This window comes from Dipteris shenzhenensis, chromosome 23 (assembly GCF_047967505.1).
Source record: "Dipteris shenzhenensis isolate YYH24624 ecotype China chromosome 23, Dip_SZ_1.0, whole genome shotgun sequence".
Taxonomy (NCBI): domain Eukaryota; kingdom Viridiplantae; phylum Streptophyta; class Polypodiopsida; order Gleicheniales; family Dipteridaceae; genus Dipteris; species Dipteris shenzhenensis.
This window is the reverse complement of record NC_141618.1, coordinates 27,550,037-27,564,459: the sequence shown is the minus strand read 5'-3', so window position 1 is coordinate 27,564,459 and position 14,423 is coordinate 27,550,037. Positions and strand designations below refer to the sequence as shown.

Below are 14,423 nucleotides of genomic sequence, written 5' to 3'. Positions count from 1 at the left end.
ATAATCGGTTGCAACCGCGCACTCAGCAGAAATCTTTTCAGAGGATGACAATCGGTTGCAAGAGCACATCCATCAATAGCAAAGGCTCTCAATTCTTTCGGCACTTTATTAAAATGAAGCAGCCTTCAATGCCATGCATCAAATGCTCTCAAATCTGTTGGTCGATGAGCAGTGGCAACGTCTGAACAGATCACCCATAGCAAGCACTAATGGCATCTCAGTTTCCAATTGCAAATTCATCACTAGGTAGCGAATAGCAAAGGCTTTCACTTCTGTCGGTCTGGCTGAGTTGCAAATGAAGCAAATCGTCAATTCCAATTTCCATGCGTCAAAAATTCAAAGCCTCCCAACTCTGTTGCTGACAGTGAGCGGTCAATAACAAGTACACAACGAACCCAAATATCGAGTTGATCCTGATGACCCTTCTGGTCATCTAAATCAACTTGTCTTATGAATCCATTATCTTGATCGTGAACAGGATCGATCCAGTTGGTGCAAGCGCTTTGCGGTCATCGACAGCAAATATGAGCAGTACAGTAGGCAAATCTATTATTGATTGCGATGAGCAATTCGCAAGCTCATTAATCATCGAGAGCAAAGACTGTCGATCGGACTGCGCCCGAGCTTGAGGAACATTGACGCAGCAATATTGCAATCGTTTTGCCATGGTTCTTCCCGCTGATCAACATCCTGTTTCAGCGAGCCTGTGCTGAAGGACCTTCTCAATGGAGTGGTGGCCGCCATGCTACTGCCCCAGTACTCTCGGAACTGCTTCCAATTTGCAGCAGTGCCATGCCTGCTGCATCCGTTCATGGAGCTCGAACCCCCTGATCTACCCAGCTGTTCCAATTCCATGTGCTCCCTTGATCTCTGCTCGTTTTGCTCCCCCTCATCACTTTCGTTGTTCCTCGTCGTGCCCACTAATTCTTCTCGCTCCCTTGGTGCAGACACGTTGCTTTCTTCGAAGGCGTCAGGAATCGATACCACCACACTTTCCGGGTTTTCTGCAGAGACCTCCGGGGTCTGAATGCTCTGCATCGTTATCTTCTCGCGGCACAGGGGACAGTTTGCATGTGACTCGAACCATTTGTCGATACAAGGCAAATGGAATGTATGTTCGCACCGGGGGAGGATTCTGATGAGCTCCTCTTCTTCAAAAGAGCTCAGACATACCGCACATTCTCTGCTTTTCAGCAGGCTGTCTTGTCTAAACTGGGTGACAGGAAGCATTTTTATCAGCAGATCCTCGAGACCGTTGCCTGATGAAGCTGCTGCCCTCGTTCCTCCAAGTAGAATGCCGGCATCTTCATCGAAACTCCTCGCTCCTCTCCGCTGGGCCGCGGATCTTAGTGCAATTTTCAGCACGAACAAGAATACGATCACAAAGACGAAGGTGAGCAGGACGACGAGGCCCGCGACTGCGCCGGAAGACAGAGAGAAACCGCCACCGCCAGAGGCGACAGGATTCGAGGGCGGTCCTGGCGGGAAAGGATTCAAGTAAGGGTACGGCGCGAAGGGAGGGGGACAAGGAAGATCCTGGGGAAGGAACTCACCATTACTACAGAGTTGGAAACCACTCATTACGCCGAAGCTGATTAGCGCGAGACGGCTTTGAGAAGAGTAGCAAAAATCGTAGAGCTAGGAGGCAAAATGATCAACGAGGAGCTGCACGATTGATCAAGAGCAATAGAGGTTGTAAATGCGATAGCCCGCTAACACTACGAGCTGAGCTCGAGGGAAAGGGTAGCAAAATCATCAAACAGAAGTTGCCACAAAGTAAAGAAAATGCAGCGGATGGAAGGTAGCATAAGGGAAACAGCTTCTTTTGCAGGACGATGGAAGATTCGCTTTGAGAATGTCCTATCAACCTACGTCAATTGCCTGGAGATCCTTGTGGAACATAATCATCGAAGGGAGGGCGAAATGCCGGAGGAGAAGGTTCTATAAGGGTGGAGGATGAGAAGCAACTCCTTTGTGAGGATGATAAGGGAGCAAGGGTGGTTCCAGCCGCCATAGCTGCCAGCTTCACTCGCTCGAAAACAAATTCCTGCTGAGAAGGATGGTAGAATCATCAAAGTCGAAAAGGCAAGAGAAGGAAAGATAACAGACGAGATTAAGGTGGGAAAAGGTAGATGAAAGGGAGGTAGAATCTCAGTGGATGAAGGCTGCTGAAGCAAATTTCGTTGGATACTGTAGGGCAGAAGGGCAGCAGCGGCATGCAGGCGCCATAGCGGGGGCGCATGAGCTAAAAAAGACGATGGGAAGAGGTATGAAAATGGAGAGAATCATCGAAGGGGAGGTAGATGAACGGAAGGTGGCGCTGAGATCTGGAAGCGAGTGGGATGTAAGGATGATGAAAGAGCAAGAAGGGAGCTTGCAGTCGCCATAGCCAGCCAGCTACCATCTCCATGCAGTTTCTGTGATGAGACACCACAGTCACGTAATCCCACGATTCTTTGATTGCTCAACCCACACTACCTTCATATATTAAAATCTCATTCCTTCATTTTTATGGGCCGATCCATGGGCTTGAGAAAGATCAACCAAGTTGCCTTGACCCGTCCACTCCTCACATTCCCACTCCATTCCCATAGGTTCTTGTAGTCTGTACAAAGAATACTCCTAAGTTCAGATCTATGTGGTCTCTCTCCGTCACATCCCCTTGCATGCACCCCCCTTGATGACAATGGGTGTAACACTTCCCTCACCATGTACCTACTAACACATGATTCGCTATCAGCATGGAAGGTGCCTCCCCTTGCACCTTCACTAAAGAACGGGGTTTTTCTAGCATTGCGTCAGATCCACTTGCATGCACCACCCTTGATGACAATGGGCGTAACACTTCCCTCACCATGTAACTAACACATGATTCGTTATCAGTCGGGAAGGTGCCTCCCCTTGCACCTTCACTACACCCGTGCTTTGAAATCAGACACTGCATATACCACATAGAGTCATGCTATAACCAATGTTCAATAGTCTTTCTTTGTGACAGATGCACTAGAAGCACATGTATACTAACTTCAAGGCTCTCGGACTAGGGGGCTTGCTATTAATCAAGACATGCAATGATATCCCCTCCTTGCACAAGGGCACACACAACGTAACCTTCATCAATACCACTATCTCTATGGTAAAAGAATATGGCACCCCTTAATGGGATCACAATATCCTAGCCACATCACATTTACAAGGTAGAGTACAAGAGTGGGTTAGATGCTTAAACAATAGGCAAGGGCCTATTGTGGGGTCCACCATTCTCATTGATTCCTTGCATGACAATCTTACACATTCTCCCATATCTTTTAGCTCATATGATGTCTCCTATCAACAACCAAGTTACAATGGCTTCTCTCCAAATGCAAAGTTGCTCTTATGTCAAATGTCAATGGCTACCCAATGACTTTAATAATTAGACATATGTATGTGTGTCCCTCCATATTTGAATGCAATACTCATTCATTCGCTTTCTTGCTCCCCTTTTACACAAAGGCTTTGCACACTTTCCCACTACCATATGGTCCCCACATTCCCTTGTGCCAATGTTATTAGAATTGTCCCAACCCCCTATACCCGATGGTTGCTTTGTAGTCATATCCTTATATGTTGTAACATCACAATCAATATTATGTATCATGATTGGATCATGCAAACCTTCATTCTCAAAGATATTTATTTTTTGTGCTTTTAATGTTGTTGAATTTATCATTTGCTAATTAATGAGAGGAGCATATACATGCTTGGCCAATAAACATAAGAATCTCAATTTATGGATGAATTAGTAGTGACATCATGGCCATTCAAACTAGTAATATTGTTTTCTAAAGTAATCCACTTGGACACAAAAATTAGCTATGTTCTCACTTTTACCTAATGGCCTTGCAATAATGAGAGGAGCATACTCATGCTTGGTCAATATTCATGAGAATCTCAATTTATGGACAAATTAGTAGTGACATCATGGCCTTTCAAACTAGTAATATTGTTGTCCAAACTAATCCACTTGCACACAAAAAATTGCTATGTTCTCACTCTGACCTAGCATATTTACAAGAATTGGGCCTCTTTCTAGGGCATGCATTATTTTAGCTATGCTATGCTCTCACACTATATTGGGATTCCACTTCATAGTATTCAAGTACAATGCATCCTTCAAAACGAAATTCTCAAAAACAAATGTTCTTTGTCTTCTTGAATTAGCAAGAAGGTTCAACACATGTGACATGAATTATAAATGTAAGAGTAGTCCAAACTAATTGATCATTGAAAACTATGTCTAGGATCTTAGAAACTTCGTGTGACAATCTTTATATGGTATTTAAAGGGAGTGCATGGTGTTTCTATATACATATGCATAAGATACTTCTTTTATTCTTCAAGAGAAATCTTCAGCATCTTCCAAACCCTTTGCATTTAGCTTGCCACAAGTGTTTTAAAGAACTCCATATGCCTTATTTCCTCATGTATCTTGCTACCTTAAAGGCATCATATTTGGGGGTCCTTGCTAACTTTTCAAAATTGTTTTTGGATCGCTCTCTCTCTCTCTCTCTCTCTCTCTCTTCTTAGGTACGGCTTGCCGCTCTCAATCGAGTGCACATCATTGATCCTTTTGTAACTCTTTTCTTCTTCTCCTTTTTTCTTGCTCTAGTTGAATCTTTTGAAGATGTTGTTGGGAGATGATCCTCTATCACTACAAGGTATTGAGGAAAGGAGAGAAAGAGAGTAAGAAAGGAAGAGCGAGAGAGAAAGAGAGGAAGATCTAGATAGAAAGGGAGAAATAGAGATAGAGAGGAAGTCTCAAAAAGAAGAAAAGAAAGGAAAAGAGAGGAAGAGACAAATGGGAGGAAAAGAGAGAAACAAGAAGAGAAAAAAGAGAGAAAAGGAGAGAAAGAGGAAGAGAGAAAAAGAGAGGAAAGGAGAGGAAAAGAAAGAAACGAGAGGAAAAGATAGAAAGAGAAAGGGAGAAAAGAGAGGAAAAGAGAGGAAGGGAATAGAGAAAAGAGAGGAAAAGAGAGGAAGGGGAAGAGAAAAGAGAGGAAAATAGAGGAAGAAAGTAAGAGAAAAAGAGTGAGAGAGAAAGAAAGGAAGACAAAAAAAGAAAAGAGAGGAAAAGAGAGAAAACAGAGAAAAAGAGAGAAAAACAAAAAAAAGAGAAAGAGAGGAAAAGCAAGAAAGAGAGTAAAATACATGAAGAGGAAAGAGAGGAACAGAGAAAGGAGAGGAAAAGAGAGAAAGAGGAAGAGAAGAAAGATAGGAAACTGAAGAAAGAGGAAGAGAGAAAGAGAGGAAATGAGAGAAAGAGAGAAAGAGAGGAAAAGAGAGAGAGGAAGAGGAAAGAGAGGGAAAGAGAGAAAAGAGAAGGAAAGAGAGGAAGAAAGTGATTAGAGAAAAAGAGCAAGTGAGGAAGAGAGGAAGAGCGAGAAGAGCGAGAGAAAGAGAGAAAGAGAGGGAATGAGAGTGAAGGGAGATATGGTAAACCGCAGAACCAAGGTCATGATTTTCAATACATCTCTAGTCATGATGCATCAGGAGCAATTTACTTTTGACATGTCATCGGTCGAGATTGTTTCCCCATATACTTTTGATAGGTCACCGGTCGAGATTGTTTCCCCATATACCTAAGGGTCCTATGCCAATCACATTTGCTAGCGCTTAAGGCACTAGCAAATGGCCATTGCAACATACAAAATAAAACAAAAAGAGACAAAAGTAGAAGTTATGTACCTAGAGCTAAAGAATAAGGGACGACCTCATAGTGAAACAGAGAGGTTTTGATCAGCTCTCCTATATAATAAGCAAACACCTAATTTTAAAAAAAAAATAGTGGGTGAAACAAATCTAGAAGGAGCCTTTGGAAAAGTCATATGGTTTTTCTAAGTGGTTTTTTTGCAAGCCCGAAGTGGTTGTGGAGTAAAAAGATGTTTTTTGACGATTCCCCTATTCCTTTGACAATTGAGAGTCCATAATGACTTGTAGAGGTGCAACCATTACCTTCTTTTGGTGTCAATTGCACTTTGAGAGATTCAAAATCCCTTCATTATTGAATTTGTGGGATCATTTCATTGGAATTCTAACTCATTGTCTCTACTTAAACGTTTTTCTGCCAGTGTGTTGGAACTCAGGTTTGAAGCAACCATTCGCAGATTTTTCAACGTTGGTGCACTCAAAAGGTTCTAAAACTTCTGTGGTGCTCATGATTTGCACTCCGGTGGTGTTTACAAATAGATCGTTTGCTAAAAGGGTTTTTCAATTCGTGTGTTGGGCCTAGTGATTGGGACCACGGTTTTCAAAACTGTCTATTCCATTGCATTCTAGAGGCATGAAAACCCCTATCTGTTGGATATTTGGAGAATCTCCATCTATTTGAGACATCGAATCATTTGTTTCTTGTCAAAAATCCATTCAAAGGTTTAAACCTTTTATTTTTTGACACGTGGCATTTCTTTATTGAACCTTAGGCTTCTAAGGTTTCATTACAAGTCAATTGCAAGATTCAACTTGGGTTTACGTCACATCTAGAATTATTTTTTGAAGTATTCTTTGAGCTGCACAAAGTGTACATCATGTCATTAATGCTGTGTATGGCCATCTTAGGTTTTGCTTTCAATAGCGGTCATTTCCTTAAGGCCATCATTTTTTGGGCATACCTTATGAATATCACTCTAGTTGCAGTCTAAGCCATGTGCTCTCATTTATGTTTTGCATTAAGGGTTGTAATGATGCTTTATAAGCCATTTGGATGCATTGCAATCCTTGTTGGATGTGCTGATAGGCCCCAATTTCCTTGTGGGATGCTTTAGTGATGGACGTCCAGCACACAGATGCTATTTTATGATGAGGAATAGCTTTGACACATTGCAGTTGATTCACTGAGAGTGCTATGTTCTCTTGGATGAGAAATTATTGATGTTTATACCCATGGAAGGATGTCTATGCTTGAGGCATTTAGCTCTTATTGGCATTGGGTTTGCCATTGTTTTGTGATTGCAGGTTGACATTTTCTTTTGGACCAAATTTGCTCGTATGGATGCATAGTATATGCACATGAGTCAGTTGCTTTTTTTTTAATTCTTTGAGCCTTTGAAGTTTGGTGATATTACCTTCCATTGTGGCATACATATTTGGGTACAACTAGTATTTGGTGTGATTTCTCTATTGCGGGCACTAAGATTTGGGATTTTTCTTTATTTGCATCATGGCATCCTCTTCCATGTCTCAAAATTAGATTTTTAGCATTAAAAAGCTTGATGGGACAAACTTTTCTCTATGGAAAGAACAAATAAGGGATGTGCTTATTCTGAAGAAGCACATCAAACACTTGGAAGGGATTGTAGCTAAGCCTACAGCTATGTTTGAGGATGATTAGAATGATTTGGATGCATTAGCAAAGTCTACTATTAGACTTCATCTTGCAGAGTTAGTTAATGAGTAGACTACAGAAGATTTGTGGAAAAAATTATGTGCCACCTATGAGAAGGAAACTGCCTCTAATAAAGTCTACCTCATGAAATGTGTTTGAGCTGTAGATGAAGGAAGGGGTCTCCATTGCTTCACGTGAATGAATTCAATATTATTTTCAGCCAGCGTCAACTCAAAAGCTGAATTTCGGTGCAGATACTAAGGCAATATTCCTCTTGTGTTCATTTCCATCCTCATGGGATACATTCCGTACAGCTATCAGTAACTCTGCATGTGGTGGAGTACTAAAGTTTGATGTTGTGGGTAGCATGTTGGCCGAGGAGATTAGATGGATGTCCATGGATGGCAACAAACAGGATGCAGCTTTAAATGTGCAAAGACAAAGATTACAGTTCAAGGGGAAGTCCCAAGAAAGAGGGAAGTCTTATAGGAAATCTAGGACATGGAACATTGAGTGTTACCATTGTGACAAGAAGGGCCACATGAAAAAGGATTCTCAGGGGGGTCACTCATCATATGTAACCCTATCACGTGAGTTCAACAAAAGGATTTTTTTTATTTCTAAAATTTACAGAAATAAATATACATAAGGGACTATTTAAAATAGTTTTGGAAAAAATTTACAGATTTGTATAGAAAAGGGGTACATTTTATTAATGAAATTTTTCACAGATAAGGGACTTTAAATATAGGCCTTGAACGCACGTGATATAAAGGGTTTATACATAGTGACCCCCCCGAGAAAGGATTGCTACAACTTGAAAAGAGAGAAAAAGTATAAGAAAAAGAATGCAAATTGGGGTGCAAATAAGAAGGAAGAGAGTCCAAGGGAGGATAAAGAAAAAGTAAAGATAGTGACAATGACATTATCTTCATGTCTAGTCTGCCTGCAAAGTTGCTTATCACTTAAGATGATGCATACTCCCAGGATTGGATTTTGCATTCTAGTGCTTCATTCCATGTTACTCCTCATAGGGAATGGTTGTCCACTTATGACAGTGGAAAGACAGTTGTGTGCATCTTGGAAATAACTATGCATGTGACATAGTGGGGCAGATGACAAAGTTTTCTTTTGCAAATGGACCACACATCAGAGTGGATTAATTCCAATGGCTTCTTACTCTCTTGAACATGTCTAGGAAATGGTTTCCTTGCCTATTTTCCAAATTAACAGGCTTCACATACCTTATACATTTCTGCAACCTTGAATTTAGGCAATCCTGCAACAATATTTTGAGCCTGCATTGATTTAAGTCGCTATACATTAACATGACCAATGCGTTTATGCCAGATATCAATATCTGCAACTACACCGGTCCCATGTGCAAACATTGCTGCACTCAATTCAGGCATGTTCGCATCCAACGTAAACATCCTGCCCTTCTTCTTTCCTTTTGCTATCAAGCGACTGTTATTTTTCATATCCTCAACAAAGAATCCATGAGGATTATATCTGACCTGCAAGCCCTGCTCAACCATTTGACCAACAGAAACCACGTTCCTGGTGATATTCGGGACATGAAATACATTAGACAGGTATTTCTTTTTCCCATCCTGCATAGACAATGGAATTTTACCAATCTGCACAATAAGATGTGCAGTATCATCACCAGTCTCCCCAAATCCTAGTCTTTCCATTTTCCTTGCATCCTGCATCCATTCTACATGACCTGTCATGTGGTTCGACGCACCTGAGTCAACATACCACACATCATTGCTTTCTTCTGCACTTGTCATAGAATTGGTCATGTATTGCACCATAAACAGATGCTCATTTCTGTCATCACCTTGTTTACTAGAAGATGCATAATTCTCTTGCTGCAATTTTCCATTCATGATGTCATTTTACTTTTTATAGCAGTGTTTAGTCATATGACCCATTTTACCACAGTAGTAGCATTTAACATTGCTGTTTGCATTTTGGCCTCTCTGCCATCCACCATGACCTCTTTGGCTCCCCCTTCCTCTAGAGTTACCACGTCCTCCTCCATAGGACTGGTTTTCTTGACTTTGCTGCATATTCTGATTCCTACCACGGCCTCCAGATCGGCTTGCTCTACCTCTGCCTCTACCTCTTCCAGCATTTGAGTAGAAGATAGTTTCTTTTGAAGTTCCTCCTGAAGAAGATGCACCACCATTTCTCTGCTCTTCAGAAATTAGAAGAGCAAACAACTCCTCAAAATCAGGAAATTTTTTACGGATGGCAATAAATGTCCGGAACTGTGCATAATCCTTTCCTAGACCATTCAAGGTCACAGAAACTAAATCATCATCTTCCACTGGCGACCCAATGGAAGCAAGTGCATCTACAATTTTCTTCACCTTCATGTGGTAGTCATTGATGCTTATGTTTTCTCTCTGCACATTGTGCAACTCCTGCTTGAGCTGCATTTTCCTAGCTAGCGTATTTGTGCTATACATTTTTGCCAAAGTATCCCATGCCTCCTTTAGCGTACTTGCATCCTGAATATGCACAATCATAGAATCTGAAATACTGATAGACAGCTCGTACATAACTTTTCTGGCTCTCTCATGCCATCCTTTAAATGACTGCATTTTCTATTGATTGGGATCATTAGGAAGAACTGGTTCTTCTTCATTTCCTATAATGAACTCCTATAGCCTTTTCCCATAAGGAAATTCGTCATTCTAAACTTCCATGCTTGGAAGTTGTTCTTGTCAAGCTTTTCAGTGACAATCTGTGAAAGAGAATCAGACGCCATTACAGAACATTGCAAAATATTCTGTCACTACAAAAACCAAAGCTTCTGCCTCACAAGGGCAAATCTGCTCCAAATCTGCAAAACTGACGAAAGTGGTATTTGACCACACAGTCACTTCCTAGTGACGATTTTGCATGAACAGGCAACAAGGATGATTTTCTAACTCCCAATATCTCTGTGCACAGGCATACGATGCAATTTCTGCGACAACTTTTCACCGACCTGCAGAACAGTGGTCGCACATAAAAAACAAGGCCTTTTTCTCAATGCTTGCGGAGAACTTCTGCCTCCAAAATGGGCCCTGAAATGGCCTCGAATCAGAAAAATAAAGTCACCATGGGCTTCACCCTCACCCGCAGCATATATTGCCCTCTCGCCACCCCCTCACCACACCGCGAAGGGCGTCTCAATCTGAGACAATGTACTCTTGCACTTTCCAGCTGTGCTACCTGCAGAGATTTGCTCCCAAACTCGAAAAAGGAAAGCAACACTGGTCCTCTTACTAGGACACTGCAAACTTGGTTTGCTTTCTTGAGCTCCTTACCATGAACTAGGCTCTGATACCATGTGAAGATAGTGGGAGAGAAGGAAGGAGTCTCACTTGCAGCTTTCTCACATACACAATGGGGGAATACACACAAAGTTGGAGGCTGAAAATAGTTTTCCTCTTCTTAGTTGTGAAATCCAAAAGAACTCTAGTACAAAGAAATAGAAGAACCCTATATGTGGGTCTCAAAACCAAACTCAGCTAACTAAGGTGGCATACTAACTGAGCCACGAACTAGAGTATATAAGGATAGCTATCATCCAGCTATTATTCATGGGCGGTGTACCAACCGCATCTATAGTTAACAAGTCGATGACATAAATGCACAACAGTCACCCTGGCATATCAGAGTGGAGCTCGATATCTCAACACAATATATAGGCACAAGTTACATCCAGTAGTGACATCATATGTGAGCTCAGTATAGCATCTAGATCCACAAATCTCTCAATCAAGTCCATGATTCTCTCAATCACACACCACACACCTAGATTCACTTAATCACACCTACTGACACCTAACCAGGCACACCATGTGTTCACACACTCACAACCATAGACCTTAGGACCCTAGATATGATCCCATTACATCAATTTGTCCTTCATAGGAAATGCATCTTTCTGGGTTGTGGTGAAAGTGGAGAGATGGGATATTGTCTCTGGGATATAGAAGCAAAGAAGATCGTATAAATCCATGATGTGGTCTTCAATGAGAAAAAGATGCATAAGACACCCATGAAGGATGTGAAAATGAGGAGAATCACTTTCCAAGATGTGAATCCACTTGCATATGTTGATAAATAGGAAGCTGTCCATGCACTAAATGTGCAGGAAATGGTACTCCCACAGGTACACAATCAAGGGCAGATGATGGATTATCTATTGGTGGAAATAATGAGCCAAATGAGGCTGATATGCAGGTGGGAAAGCAAGATAAAATGCCCTTGACAAGATTAGCTAGTCTATCTATACCGCCTAATAGATTTGTTCCAGGGGCAGACTATGTGATGCTCAGTGATTTCAAGGAGCCTTCTTGCTCTACAGAGAGGCTATGATGCATGAGGATCAGCATAAGTGGGAGTATGCTATGGAATTAGAGATGAATTCACTCATGAAGAATGAGTGAAGAATAAGACTTGGGACTTGGTTTCTTTGCCACATGGAAAGAAAGCCTTGGGAAGGGTGTGGACTTTGATGAGATCTTCTCTCCGGTTGTGAATATGACCACACTTAGATGTGTACTTGGACTTGTGGTAACAGAGGATATGGATCTTATGCAGATGGATGTCAAGACAACTTTCTTGCATGGCGATCTGCATGAGGAAATTTACATGGCACAGCTGGAAGGCTTTGAAGAAAAGGGCAAAGAGCATTTAGTTTACAAGATGAAAAAGTCTCTATGGCCTTAAGAAACTACCTAGAGAATGGTTTTAGAAGTTTTGATGCTTTCATTTGGTGCTAGGGTTTCAGAAGAAGTAAGATTGATCACTGCCTCTACACTAAAAGGGATAAGGATAATGGCACTTTATGTGGATGATATGCTATTGGAGAGCAAGAACACATATGAGTTGGATGCATTGAAGGCCAAGTTGCTTGAGGCCTTTGACATGAAGAATTTGGGACTTGCAGGTCATATTCTTGGTATGCGCATCACGCGTGACCGGAGTAGAAAGTTCCTTTGCCTTTCACAGAAGGAGTATACTACAAAAGTATTGCAACATTTCAATATGGAGGGGGGGAAGGCTGTAAGTACTCCATTGCCTCCAAATGTGAAACTGAGTCAAGAAGATAGTCCCAAATTACATGAGGAGAGGCCCATGATGGCCAAGGTTCCTTATGCATTAGCAGTTGGGAGACTTATGTATGGTAATAATGATAGCTACCAGACCGGACATTGCATTTGTAGTAGGAGTTGTTAGCCGATTTATGGCTAATCTAGGAAACAGGCATTGGGAGGCAGTTAAGTGCATCATGATGTACATGAAGGGTGCCAAGGAGAGTAAGTGGTGTAGGGTCATGGATGTCTCACGCACAGAAGTGTGTTGCTTTGTCTACTACAGAGGCCGAGAATATTGTAGCCATAGAGGGTTGCAAGGAGGCTATATGGCTTGATCAGCTAGTGGGAGATTTGGGGATTCATATAGGTGTACCGACATTGCATAGTCCATGAGTGCTATTCAGCTAGCACGAAATCCGATCTTTCATGCAAAGACCAAATACATTGAGGTTAGGTATCGTTTCATCAAGGAGGTGCTTGAGGACAAGTGTATACAGCTTGTTAAGGTTTAAACAGACGATAAACTTGCAGATATGCAGACAAAGTGTCTACCTAGTCTCAGTATTCTGAGTATTGTCCTGTATTGATGGTCATTAGATAGTATGTCCACTGGTTGTTCTCCCTTAAAGACACATTTTCCTTTAAGTGGGAGGTTGTGGAGTTTAAACGCCATTGTGCCTTAGCCTCGGGTATGTACAATACTCAAACACATATATATATGGATGAAATAGACGATTAGGGTGTTCTACACCCACCAAAACTTATGTGGCTCTTTTCTGGCTCTCTCTCTCTCTCTCTCTCACCCTCTTCCATTCTGCTTCCATTGAGAGCACTCTCACTCTCCCTAACATTTTTCTTTCTTTCTTTTGACTCATGTTGGTAAGCTTTCAACCCTAGGGCGCCAACTCCATTTACTAAGAAAACCTATCAAAATCTTGAGTATGAGATGAATTTAAAATATGCCATGAGTAGAAATTGGTCAAATTAACATGGTTGTGTTCTACATTAAAAGAGCTACATATATGTCTTTACACCTTGACATTTGGGTTACACATGAAAAAGTTACATTCATTTGAAAGGACATGGGTTTTCATATTTTATTATATTTTTTGTTTTACCCCCCCCATCCAAAAGACCCCCCCCTTGGGCCTCACATATTATGGAAAATATGTACAAATATTTAAAATCTTACATATTTTTCAAGGTACATACCTTATATTTTGTGGGAGGAGGGACATGAAAATTTTCATATTTTTCCCTTGCATTTTTGAAAATTTTAAGGAAATCCATGCATATTATGTATAGATGTTGTCCCCTCATACCCTGGATTTTAGACGAGGGTAGTAACATATTACATATTGAGTTGGTGCGCCACACTTCCCACTCTCCCAATCCCTCTCTCTAATCTACCTCTTCCTCTCTCCCCACCTCATGACTACTCCTTCCCTACTCGTCCCTTCCTTCTCCTCTAGCTTTCCCACGCACTTTGTTTTCTCTACGTTCCTTCTGCCATTCGCTCCTCCTGCTTTGGCTCTTCCTTCCACCAATAACACAACATGGAATTGGTGAGAGAAAGGAAGGGAACAGAGGATAAAGTAAGGAGGCAGAGGACGGAGGGATGTGGATGCAGGAGGGAAGGAGATGAGAGGAAACCCCCAAACTTATGTTTGGGGGATTATGCCCCTCCCTTACCCCTTATCGATCACGACCACTAGGGGGTAAGGGAGGGGGGTTATGCCCCCTCCCAATTAACCCCCTGGCGGTCATGGCCGTCAGAGGTAAGGGAGGGGGGACCTCCGAGGGGTAAGGGAGGGGGATTGTAGCCCCCTCTCCCTTACCCCTTGGTGGCCACAGTCTTCAGAGGGAAGGGAAGATAATAAACTTAATTTTAATTAATTAATTATGTAAGAATTAGTTGATTTAATTATTTAAGAATTAGTTGATTTAATTATGTA

The 14,423-nt window shown here is 41.7% G+C and overlaps 1 protein-coding gene across 1 annotated transcript; it reads right to left on the bottom strand.

Annotated features, from left to right (window-relative positions):
- Nucleotides 1-512: 512 nt before the first annotated feature.
- LOC147887201 (uncharacterized) lies at nucleotides 513-2,413 on the bottom strand. The gene has a single exon (XM_087394643.1). The coding sequence runs from the start codon at nucleotides 1,579-1,581 to the stop codon at nucleotides 586-588; it is 996 nt and encodes a 331-aa protein (XP_087250769.1). The 5' UTR covers nucleotides 1,582-2,413; the 3' UTR covers nucleotides 513-585.
- Between the last annotated feature and the right edge of the window lie 12,010 nt (nucleotides 2,414-14,423).

Bases quoted from the DNA above. Each gene is read 5' to 3' on its own strand.
- LOC147887201 (XM_087394643.1), bottom strand. From the start codon at position 1,581: ATGAGTGGTTTCCAACTCTGTAGTAATGGTGAGTTCCTTCCCCAGGAT.